General features: G+C 36.6%; 1 protein-coding gene across 1 annotated transcript in view; it reads left to right on the top strand.

Annotated features, from left to right (window-relative positions):
- Positions 1-59: 59 nt before the first annotated feature.
- Positions 60-13149, top strand: part of mettl15 (methyltransferase like 15) — a 48591-nt gene continuing 35501 nt past the window's right edge. The window contains exons 1-2 of the mRNA XM_020938874.2: positions 60-91; positions 1180-1364. Coding sequence (XP_020794533.2) covers positions 1188-1364 — 177 coding nt within the window. The 5' untranslated portion in view covers positions 60-91; positions 1180-1187. The remainder of the gene's footprint in view (positions 92-1179; positions 1365-13149) is intronic.

Genomic DNA, 13149 nt, shown 5'->3' with positions numbered 1-13149 from the left:
ATTGGACGTGCGCGGTGGCTCATTGGCGAGAGCACGCTGTGACTTCATGGTGACAAACATAGGGGCGCGGCCTGGGTGCTTGTCCTCCACGGTAAGCTTTCTCCACTGTAGTAAAGTCTCCCCGTGTCCGCGTGTCACATGACTACACTTAACTACTTTGTGATATTATGTCCTTTGTAAGTATTTGCACATGTCATGAGGCATGGCATGTGTCCTGATTCTCCTTTAGTATCCTGCCTGCGACCTCGTGGATGATGTCCATGAAGTTAGCTTATGTATTTTGCACGTGCTCTCTGGTATGAATCCTCTAAACCTGACATAATTTGCTTTTATAATTGTATGGAAAAGGCTACGTAGATTGGGTATATAATCAAAACTGTCCAAGGTTCTTTTATGCACCTAATTTGTTCAGGTTGCCGAAGACAGCTAACTTTTGCTAATGAGAATTTCTCTGTAACACATGGGCTAGGGAGATTATTTGGTTCTTGCTTGTATTATCATGTTTATTCCTACAGCATTACGAGTTTGGTGTTAACTATAATCTTAAAAAGTAATGCTGTTTACTATAATTTTCCTTAAATACACTAACTATGATTAATTCACAAGATTAGAACTTTGTGCCATCTTCACGCATCCTCATTTTATTATCCTACCACATAACTTATGAGAATTTTTTACAAACTGTTGCCATAAAACACTTGAATATAATTTAACGTACTCTGATACTTTTTCATTGTCTATCAGGGATATGTGTCTGAATAATCAAATTATTCAGCACTTTTGTTGTCATGATTATCAAAAAAAAAAAAAAAAAAAAAAAGGTGACTGTGATCAATGATTATATCACAATAATTCTTAAAGTTTCTGACAGTTTTAAATGTTATGGATATGAATAATTATAATTTGCATATTATGAATATGTTCCATATTTAAACAGCTGTTGGAGTATTGTATTTTGTTTGAAACAACAATGATATAGAAGAGATAATCATGGATCAGGTAGCCTTTGATGAACATTCTGGTGATACAATGACGACTATCTTTGTCCGCGATTATCATGATTATATACAATTTCCCACAAATTATTATTGTCTACCCTTTTTGTCACAATAAAATATACTGTGTATTGTCCCATCCCTATTCAGTACATTGTTATGTGTTTTATTTTATTTTTTTCAGAGGACAAAATGGTCTTCGGATGCTCCAGAGTTTTGTGCTCCAGCTCATTGTTGAAAATCATGATGTCCATAAGGAGCTGGAGGTGTGAAGTTCCATATTCTACAGTTGATGTGTCACCAGGCCTTGGTCACACTCCTGTCATGCTCAAAGAGGTGCTGCATTATTTAGACCTCCAGCCAGGGCAGGTAAAGTCTTTACAATTTAATAATTTTGATCGACTAATGAAGTTATGTCAGTTGTTATTATCAATACACAAAAAGCTTAATTACAACTTTATTATCCTAGTCCTAGTTTTAGTTTTGAGACCACATCACACCACTAATAGTAGATTGCCTGGGTTGACTGTCAAAGTTACAGTTTGCAAATTATTTAAGTGCTATTTGCATTTATTTCCATTGTTTAGCACCTCTGGACTCAAGTGTACTGCGTGCAGGGGGTGTTTTGACTATGTGGCCTTTTTAAGTATGTCAGAACATTGCAAAATGCTTTTTAACATAGGTGGGTCTAATGTATTTGTTCATGCTTTAGGAGGATTTCGTGTTCAACTGTGAAGAATTAGCAGTTCTAATATAATTCCACAAATGTAATTGTTAAAATTGTAAGACAAATAAAATATGAAATGAATGAAAATAAATCAAAAGTGATATATGTATATAAATATTTTTATAGATGGCTCCAACCAGTGCATACTGTTGTTGTACCCATGGGCAAAAACACCCATCTGCATGCTTGAGTGATTGTGGTCAGAGGGGGTGACCACCAGACTCACTTCTGTTACTCTACCCGGGGCAGCTGGGGCTACAGAAGTACTGTAGCTTGCCAGCACCGGTTGTGAAATTATTTCAAGTGTCCAAAAAGCTCAATATAAATAAAAAACAAGGCATTATTATTATTATACTGTACATTCAGATACCTGCAAGACATGGCTTGTATTTTTACCAGAAAGTCAACAAACTTCATATATGAACTAAACAAATCTAAATTAAGCCTCAGACATATGAACAGGACACGATGATGACTATTGCTCAATGTATACTACCAGGGCAGATGGGAGTGAGTCAAAAGCCGTCTGGTGTGGCAGGCATCATAGCATCTTAGGAGGGAAGTGATAACCCTCCATATAATGCATGGTCAGGGCAGGTGGGGGCCATGGGTCAACAACTTAGTCAGGATTTGCGCCACTGTATGGCAGTTGGCAGGACACAGGGTACTGCGTCGCTCCTGTGTGAACTTTAGCAGCTCTAAACTCCTCCGCTGACCGCCCATTTGCCAACTGTCCCAACACAGCTTGCCAATCACATGCTATTAAAAACACTTTGAAAGATTTGGGCTACAGTTTATGTATTCTACAGCGCTGTAACAGAAATATGTATACAATCCAATCAATGTAAACTTATTGTTGATTTTTAGCTGATGTTTCTACTGTCTCACTTAATTGATCTTAGTCCAAAGTGCTGTCTAATAGGAATGGGAACATGCTCTGTCAGTCTTAGTCAAGCCATCTAATTTTGACACTTCCATGTCACAGAGCTGCCATTTAAGCTGTCATAGTTACAGACGATAAGTGATCGTGTCAGCTGCAGACAGGCGGCAGTGGCGTGAAGGAAAACCAACCTTTGACAGAGGACTACGATTCACCCACTGCACAATGTAGATAAACAGTTTGGATGGCTATTGTTAAATAATCAGCACTATGTAATTGTCCTTGTCAGTTGGAGTAGAGGTAAATGAATAGAGTACTTAATATGATGATAGGTGTCAGAGCAATTGCCATAGTTAAGCTAAAGTGTGTTAATGCAAGCTTTCAGTGGTCCGTAGCCTCCCACACGCAGTGGCCGCCTGCACGTTTTCAGGTATAGTATTCATTTGTGTTTCGTAGAATCACTCACATCAAGGCACTACAATTACATGGTCATTCCTTTGTTATTGCTTTAGATTATATCCTACAGTGTTAAACAGTAAAGTGGCTGGCCTCATAACAACTATTACGACCTTCTACCATGGGCAGTATAATAAATGGCTTTTTAAAATTATTATTATTATTTTATTTAATAATATATAATAATAATAATGAAAATATTATAATTATTTAATAATAATCATTTTAAAGTCCCAAGTTTGGTTCTGTTTGACAGAGGAACAGCATTATAACATAGATCAGAAAATAGTGTAATATAAGCCTTTAAAGAGTTCAAAAGCATTGCAGAGGCTAAACAGTTATATACTAAAATCTACAACAGAGTTGTTTTAACTCCAAAAAGCACACGTAAAAAATGCAAAATTCAGCTAAATGCTTAAATATCTTAGCAGTTTATAACGTTTCAGAAACAGATATGAAATAAAATCATAGGTTTTGTGTTCATTAATTACCACATAGCTGACTGAGCAAATGTTGAAACTTTTAATATGATCTTTTTTTCTCAATGAATGAAAAATTTACTTCTGGAACTGGGGGGTGGACAGTCATTGTTGAGCTCCATACTCTTGCAATTTGCCTCTTGTATACTTTCTGTATGATAAGCCTTTGCCCCACTCCAGTTTTAGTGGTGCTTAAATAAAAATACCACAGTGAAAAGAGGTGAAGCCTGCGGAGTCCTCCTCTGGCGCAGACTGCTTACGTTGGGGACCTCCTCTCTTTCAGATTAATGAGCCATCAGCTGAGAGTCCAGGGGAAAAACCCTGTGCAGCTGTACAGAAACAGGCTGCCTGCTCTTACAATGCAGCTCCAACACACTCCCCCTTGTGGAATTAATGAACGTGAAAGTGTTCAAGCCCACTTTTTTGGATCAATAGCAGAGTCTGTCCCTAGACAAGCTTTTCTTTACACAATTAGGCAAATTATTAGGGGTTAGACACCTCATTAGAATGAGTGCATAACTGCACCCTGGTCATTTTTTTGTCATGTACGTTCTTCACAATTTACTGGTAAAGTTGCTTTATAATCAGATGGAGACAGTGCATTGCGATCTTTTGACCCTAATAGCTGCTTTTATATCTGTATTTGGGCAAAACTTATTTTGCAAGAGACCCTACAATGTTACAGACCTTTGCTTGAAGAAATTTTTCCAAACTTAACCTCAGGGAAATTTTATTTGTCTTCTACATAAAATTATATTAATTTCCATGCATTTCCATGCATTTATTGTCATAATTAGAGAGATTTTTTATTCAGTTGTTTAGCACCTGTTGTGCATTTATTATGTTAATACCAAATGCGAGTTGTCATGTGCCAGAATAATTAGTTTTCATGTCTCATGAGGTTGTGGGTTCAATTCCTGTTCTAGCTGAGTTACATTCCAGCTTTTATTACTTTAAGTTCTCTTGTTTTCTTCAGGCCATACCTACAAGTATTACCCGTGCAACTAAAAGTGAAAGTAAATGAATGTTTGTAATTGTATCTGTCCATCTGTTGGAGCGTTGAAAGCTGTCTGCTTTTTTTATACAAGCAATTTTGCTTTTCAGGGTAAAAGCATCAAATATATTGCAAAATAGCTGATATTGTACATTGCATGTAACGGTTTCATTTCTTTTTTAATATTGTGAGCTACCTGTGATTTCCAGCTGTTGCTAGAAAGTTTATGTGGCACTTGTGTGGAATATATTAAAAAATATATATAAATGCTCATTCAGTGCTATTTTGTATGCCTGAGCGGATACAATTTTAACCTTATTAATGCAGTGTAAGTACATGTAACACATAGTACCTCCAACTCTTTGGTTTGTGATATATTATAACTTTGTCTCTCTGAAGAAGACTTTGCAGACCAAGTAAATCTAAAGCAGGCATGAATCACTGGTGTTGCCTCTCGTTAAGGCCTACTACTGAGAACATGGTTAGGTGCTGCTTTTTTCCCTTCTTGTTTCCCTTGTTATTTCGACTATTGGTTGCCTGTAATGTGGACGTTTGAAGAGCCACTCTCATCTGAGACGAGATGACCATGAAACACTCTTCCAGCTGCTACTTTGTTTTTCATTTTAGGATTTCAGACCCAACTAATAAAAGATGTGTGTGGTTCTTCAGATGTTTACAAATTAACATAACTTGGATTTTTCCTGGATTGAAAGAAATGCATTTTTTGGTGAGATTTACTGGAAGTGTGAAAGCAATCCTTCAGAGTCAGGAAGTAGTAGACTTTTATCTGACCGAACATGTCTCTTATTTGAGTGATAATGGGCCTTCCCTCTTTCATCTTTTTACCAGTACAGGCTGTACTAGCTTGTAAAGGAAGACAATGCCAGGGTTAATATGATCTTGTCTTTTTATATTTGTTTAAAGTTTTACAGCTGGAGTTGGGGTGGGTAAAACTTTGGCATGACCTACCTGTTGCTTCATTCATAAAGTTATTAATATTGAAAGTACATATTAAATGTGGTTAACAGATATAGGTCATAGGTGCTAGTAGGATAGTGATAGTGGCTGTGGTTCCTTGTCCAGTCCCCTCCAAGTGTAGCGCTGTTGTGAATACAGTCAAAGGGGTAACCTGATCTTGTCTCTTCAAATTAGTTAAAAGCCTTGCAGTTGGTCATGCAGCTGATGTCAGGAGCAATGGACGATATGAGATCATATCTTGCATATTGTTGCTATATGGTGTTCTGCACAGTACACTTCAGGGTTAGGGTAAATAAAATGTCAAACTCTTTTGCATAGAAGTAAAACTTACAGGCATATTGCATAGTAACAAACAAAATACTTTACTGTTCTAGATATTTTTGGTAACATTTTTATTATTACAAAATTTCACATTATATATTATGCTCATTCATAATTATTGTTTTTGTTGACCATTTCAAAGCAAAGTCAATGTGGTAAACTATAAGTTTGTTTATGTCTTGACAAGTTATTTCTTCTTTTTTTCTCTTGACACTTTTTTGGGAGCACTGAGTAGTGAAAGAGGAGGCTGGTAAATAATTGATCTTTGTAATTAAACACTCCAGCCAGGGATGCTGAAGCTGATTGACGGCCAGATATTAGGCCCTTGTCTCGTAAGGTTGCAAGTTTAGTCTGAGGTTATCAGTGGCCCCAAGTCTTTCTCCCTCCCTGCCTCATTACTTTCATGAGTAGAGCATTTCATAGCGGGGCAGTGGGAGTGGGGGGTGTGGTGTGAAGACAGTCTGGGACTTCATTAGCCAAATGGGGTGCCTCACAGACCGCCAAGTAGTTTGGCCTTGGCGCAGACAAGGGTGCCTTACCACACCTTCATGTTTTTGGCTATTGTTTTGTGAGTATTTATTAGCTTTAGTTACAAACTAAGGGGTATTCTCACCCAAACAAACCCAATAAATAAGTGTCAGCATGTGTAGTGTTCTTGCAAGGCTTGTAAAATATTTTTTAATATTGCAACAACCAGGACTAACAACTGCATATTTTCAAGCTAAAACATTGTAATTGGTGTTGACAAGCTAGTGTTAAAAAGTCCTATTTTCTGCAAACAAGAAGACATCCAAATGAAACAGCTAAACTGTATCAACATATAATTGTTGGCAGTAGCTGAACTAAACTAATTTTCAGATGTAACATTAAGACTAATGAATTATTTTTTTTATTTTATAATGTTGCTGTTAATGTAGCACAGCTTTTTATAACTACTAGCCAGCATCCGACCCTTTCTCATCCAAGCCAAAGGTAATGGGAGGATATTTGCCCCAAGAAGGGGGGAATAAATTGAGATATAATCAATATTAAATACTACAAATGTCTTTCATTAAAAGACATGTCAAGCTATTACTTACTAATTACAAAATCTATTACAAAAACATGACATATCTAAAAGTACACACAAAAATAGTGTGCTATAAATATAGTGTGCATAACTATTGTACCAGTCAATGTGTTGTCATTTGCAGTTATGTCTTTTTGAGTAGTCTTCATCAACTCCATAAACCACACATGAACCAATTTAGAACTGCTTGTGTTGCTTTTGCATTGATTTACTCAAACAGTGTTGTTCCACAATGTAACAATTTGTGAAGCTGTACAACCCTTTGCACACAACTGCCATCTCATATTGTTCAATTTGGGCTGAAATAAAATGCATGTTCGGACTGTTGTACAATTACTGTGAGCTTACATTATTTACATTGGGTGGTGTGTGAGTGTGGATATGCTAATGAGATGCATGCCCTGTGGACACCTGGATTAAGATGACTCATTGCTGCAACACATCTTCTGTTGGTGTTTGTGAGCTCCAAATGCACCATCCCTTCTTTGTTCAGAAGATACACAGCTACTGTGCCATTTACTGCTTCTATGCAGTTTGTGTTTTTGTTAATTAATCCGTCCTATTTAGTACATGTAAAACTTGTCAACATTCAGCGTGTAAAACTGGCATCTTAAGTAAAGGCAAATGCAGAAATCCTTGGACACATACTCCTCAAAATGCAGTATATTATTTAATAAGGATAGCCTAAATTTGACCATTAATATTATTAAATAGAAATGATGATTCTCTTGTTCATAGTTGGTCTACTCTTAAGCAGTTACAGTGAGTAGATAAATATTGTATTTGCTCACTTACAGTACTTATCTGGCGCAATATGTGTCCCTGCATAATAATGTCTTTTTTGTTTTATTTCAGAGCTAGTTGATTTGCTTGCTCTGACCTTATCTGTGCTACAAGCGTTATCTATATTGGCCGCGCCGTTGAGTAGAAGTGCTGTTGTTCTCAGCTGGAGTGCTCCCACTTCTCGCTCGCTCTGTTTCCCACTAATTTGGCAGGGGAGGGCTTGTCCGCCCGACACTACATGACACCACTGACCTAAACCAGGAACACAAGTTTCCTGCTCCATTCTCACTGTTTCTACTTCTCTAGCTCCACAGTTTAATCAGACTGCTGCTTTACTTGCTTTTATGCATATAATCCAAACTCCAAACATTAATTTCTCTCAACAGTACTCGTATTCATATATAGTACATCACTGTAGTGATAAAAAAGTTTTTAAGTTGATTTATTAAGCCTGCCTGATATGTTGCCTGTTTTTTATTCCAGCAGCTAAGACCTTAAGCTGAAGGCCTTATCACAGTTTTTCACAGAGAGGACATGCGTCATAGACAACTATCCACTCCACACTCATTCAATATGAACTGATGAGTTAGTGTCATCAGAACTGCCTTGAATGGCTGGAGGAAGCCAGAATCACTGAATAAGTCCAGGCTCCACACATACAATTCTAGTGTCTTTATGCACAAATGGTGTTAAGCTTCAATGGCCCTTTGCTTAACTTCAGCATGCCCTCTGACCACAAGAAGGAAAAGGCATTGCATTTTTAAAAGCTTGTCCATCAACCCGAGTAACATTATGAACCCCATATGCTTAAAGGCAACATGCTTTATTTTCACCGAAACAATTTAGTAACTGCTCTTTTCTTTCTTCAGAGTCCAGAGTTAATCCAAGCACAAAGCCAAAGAGATGAGATGAGTGCTCAGACCTCATGTGGCCAATACTCCATAAAGATACCAATAATAAATTGGAGTGCAACGATATCCAGGTCTCACGATACGATATCATCACTGATGAACCTCATGGTACGATATTTATTGCAATATCATGGGAAAGCTCACAATATGGTGGGGGGGGGGGGGGGGATATTTATTGCGATATTTTGTGAACAGTAACAAAATTGTTAATATGCTACTTTACCCTCTTAAAATGCCGTGACAAGATTTAATACAAAGAACTAAGACTTAAAAGTGCTTACAACTGTTATTTCTTCTTGTAGTCTACACTGAAATGGAGTAAAGGATCATGGTCTATGAAGTTCCCTCTGTCTTTTTTTGGCTATTGCTGCACCACTACTCTTAATATAAGCAAAGAGACTTGTAATTCGATTGTGATGGTCCACGATATTATTGTGAGAACTTTGACGATACAATATCACGATATTTTGGTTATTGTTACATCCCTAATAATAAATAATCTATAATATTATAATATTACCAGTAACACTATATTGATTATTAAAACACTGAATAGTTACTTTAGTGAGGTAATGTAGTAAGTCACATAAGGCATGACTCAAATTAAATGGAGAGAAGTAGTAAGAAGTAATTTAACTGTGATGGTGAATTTGCTGTTTATGTGACACTGTACAAGACAACAGTGCCTGTTGCACAAATTGCTGCACAATGTAAATACAATAGTAATCCAGTGAGGACTGTTTATTTTAATTTCAGCTATATTAAAAAATTTAAAGAAAAAAAACATACATTTGCAATTAAATGACAGCCGTAACTGTCTCTCTTGTTTCACGTATTAGTGAACGTATGACTGAGAGTACATTTTTATTTCTTGGTACTGTGGTCTCTTCTGCAGCTGTTCTATGAGTGGTCAGTGTAAGGTGTGAGCAGTGTGGTCTGGCTGACACTGGCTCCGGTCTAATTGAACACCTCCTGAATATGCCCTCCTCTGCTGATACCATTTTCAGACTTATTCAGCATGTATCTTCAACTTCATAGAATGTTCACAGTTTTAGAAACCAAGTGTGTTCTCTTGTCTGCCCTGACTAGAATGTGCATGTTCCACAAGTTAATTGGACAGATGGGAGAGACAGTTTTAGGTCTTTGATTGACATTGATTAAATGAGAAAGTGAATGGTTGACTGTTTAGAGTCACATTTTTGGTCACTGTCCAGGGCCTTGGGTGGATGACCCTTCTTGTATAACTTTTATGGGCAATTAGGCATACACTAGGGGTTTGTCATAACACAATATAGTAGGATGAAATTCTGGAAACTGCAACAAAATTTTATTTCATAATGAATTCACTGAAAATATACCAAAAACTTTGTGTTTTCATTAAAAGACCTATGTTATGCAAAATTGACTCTTTAGACTCGTTCATCAAAACCTCATCAAAAACATACCCAGAGTTACGTTTTGTTTAATTCACACATGTGTGTGTTACCTTTAGTTCAGTAAAGATAGGCAAATCCAATACTGAAATTCTGCAAATGATTCTAGTGAAGGTGTGTGGAGTTTAAAAACACAGTGGAGCATTGTGTATTACCACATGACATCACAAGGCGTTTTCCGTTTGTGTTCTGTTCAGTGTTTTCCGTTTGAGAGAAAAACTCATCTTAAATATGCAGTGTTTGTGTGATAAAAGTGTGTGAATGAAATATAGCACAACTCCAGCTATGGTTTTATGAGGAAACATAATATACATATACATATATTTTAAAATCAAAGTGGATGATTGGTGTCAATATGAATCTTATCTCATTCATTAGTATTGTTCCATGTGATGCTTAACTTATGTTTACAATATCCTTCAATCAAAAACTAATGTATCAAAAATCGCATTGTGCAGCTGAGCAGAGAGGTCATGTTGATTCTAGGCTTAGTGCTCCCCTTGCCTTAAACCTGTGTCTCCTTTCTCTTTGCTCAGTCTAGTCTGTTCTGTTCTGTTCTCCTACTGGAACTGGTAGCTCTCCTCAAACGCCTCTGGATGTCTTGTTCCTATTACTGTGAGCCCACCATCAAGCCTTCATTTACCCCGGCCCAGCTTTGCACTCCCTAATGGACTTGGCCCTGTTCTGCTTTTGTCTTTCTTTAGTACCATGAAATTCACCTTGGGGAGGGAGAAAGCCCTATTCTCTGCATCTCTTTACATTTTGTGAATATAGTTACAAGATGCCACCCTCTCTTTTCAGTTTTACTCGTGTTTTCTCGCGGGCTTTATATAGTTTGTATTGTTTCCTTTGCACACTTTATTGACTTCCGTGTCACACTTAGGGGAAATACTATGAAGCAATGATGCGTGTAGTCATTTTGAATAGATCCTCTGCATCGTATTTGACCTTATTTCCAGCTTCCTGCTAAAACAAAGATGTTTTCAAATGCCACTTTGACACAATTTTTATATTTCAAACAGCAGTATATATTAATTTAAAACAGTATTATTCACATGCTTTCTCACCTTCCAAGTTAAGATAGATTACATATGTTATTTGGTCAAATTGAGATATAATCCATGATGTTAAACAGCCAAAGGTCAGTGAGGGATTAATTGCTTCCTGTGGCTATATATTAATCATGATATATTTAGCTTCACTATGATCTTATGCAAGGCTTATGAGGGTTTTATCACCGGAAAGATTTTCAATTTGGGACAGATTAACGCATGCTAGTACATGTCGGATATTTTTATGTGTCATTAAACGGAAATGCTGCTAAAATGTTTCTAAAAGTGACTCAATTGTGAATCTATCAGTTGGGAGGCAAAAGACTGCTTCTATACAAAATGCTGTCCTTCACCTTTGACCGTAAGATTGCTCTCTAAATATATGACACACTTCCCATTTGCAGAGACCTGAAGCAGTGAGGAGTAATATATACACACACACACGTCACACACACACAGAACCCCTCCTCCTGCTTTAATTTCCACCCCCAGACTGTTTGAAACATTAATTTGATTATCATGAATGACTTCCTCCCACAGAGTTAGGGCCTCTCCTATCTTTAGAATCTAGTCTATCAGGGATTGACAGTAAGCTTTTCATTGATATATTGGATCTACATTGTCAAAATCAGATGTTTCGTCATTCTAATTACCAAGTGATGATTCTCAAAGGGATGTTATAAGATATAAATTGAATTGTATTGAGAAAGTTTATCCTGCATTCAGTCTAGTTTTGTCACGATACTCAAACTCTTATTTTGAGTTAGTTTTTTGCCACCTGTTCAAATACAAGATTTAATGCTATTTAGTGAATGGTGATAACTGAAAACATTGTAGTTGAGTTGTCTAAACTGTCTTCAAGACAGATTTTAATCAGTGATATTTAACACAAAAATAGTCAAATGTATTCCTACAAAATCTGAACTTTGCTCCAAATCACATGCTGACAAAGTATTGGCTTTAGACCTGCCGATTAAAAAGCTTCAAGATTATATTATATTATCATTGACAATTTAGAAAAAAAAATCTGCTTGCATTTAATCAGTTGCACAGCTGGAGGATCAGCCTATTGTGCGTGTTTTTTTTAGGTGTGTGGGAGAAACTCAAGCATTCAGCTTAAACCCATCTATATATGGGAAGAACATGCAAACTCCACCCCAATGGGAATCAAACCCAGGACCTTCTCCCTGTGAGACGAGGGTGCCTTTATGACACTGCTGTTTTTGAGTGTTTTTTCATTGGTGTAATTACTATTTTTGTCTATTTCTAAACAATCTTGCCCTTGTTAAAATACATTTTCAGTTCCTTGTTGGATCTTTGCAGAGAGAAATGTAGCTCAGTAAATCTTCAAACCTGAGAGACAAAAACAGACAGTTTGGCTGAGGGTGGGGTGTGATGACTCATGCACACACTGCCGAGGTCCCTCCCTTCCCATCCTTTAGAGTCCAATCACTTCAGAATCACATCCACAACTCCTTTCCCTCTGCACAAGTCTGTGTTTGCAAGTTTCACGTCAAGGAGATCATTCTGTAACATAGTGCTGTAGGCATACACTAACAATGCTTTTTATCAGTACTGCAGACTCTGCACAGAGAGATCAACGCTATGTACCTAGGCGGTGAGCAATATTGACAAAAATGAATACCTCAGTGGTAATCGGAAAATACTTTGGCAATACATCAGAAATATATTTAAATGTGCCTTTAATTATTAGTTAAGGTTCAAACCAATGTGATAGAACTGCAAAAATGCCCAAATATCACTGTATACCACAGTTTGTAAGCAATATTTTGCAGAATTTACAGATCATTTTATATATTGCCCATCTCTATCTATGTGGATTATTTTTGTCTGTAGTAAAATTCCAAACTCTACTGTGATTTAAAGAAAAACCTATGCTATACACAACCCCTCATAATTATATTCAGTATAAGTTTTATGTGTCAAACTAAAACTATATATCGATATCAAGTAGTACCTGTTTTAAAAAAAATAAAATATATATTATATATATTATATATATATATATATATATATATATATATATATATATATATATTTTTTTTTTTTT

Source organism: Boleophthalmus pectinirostris, unplaced genomic scaffold (genome assembly GCF_026225935.1).
Source record: "Boleophthalmus pectinirostris isolate CB_2022bp ecotype Guang Dong unplaced genomic scaffold, ASM2622593v1 HiC_scaffold_19, whole genome shotgun sequence".
In the NCBI taxonomy this organism is placed as follows: Eukaryota; Metazoa; Chordata; class Actinopteri; order Gobiiformes; family Gobiidae; genus Boleophthalmus; species Boleophthalmus pectinirostris.
Note: the sequence above shows the minus strand (reverse complement) of the source record. Positions and strands in the feature narration are given on the sequence as shown.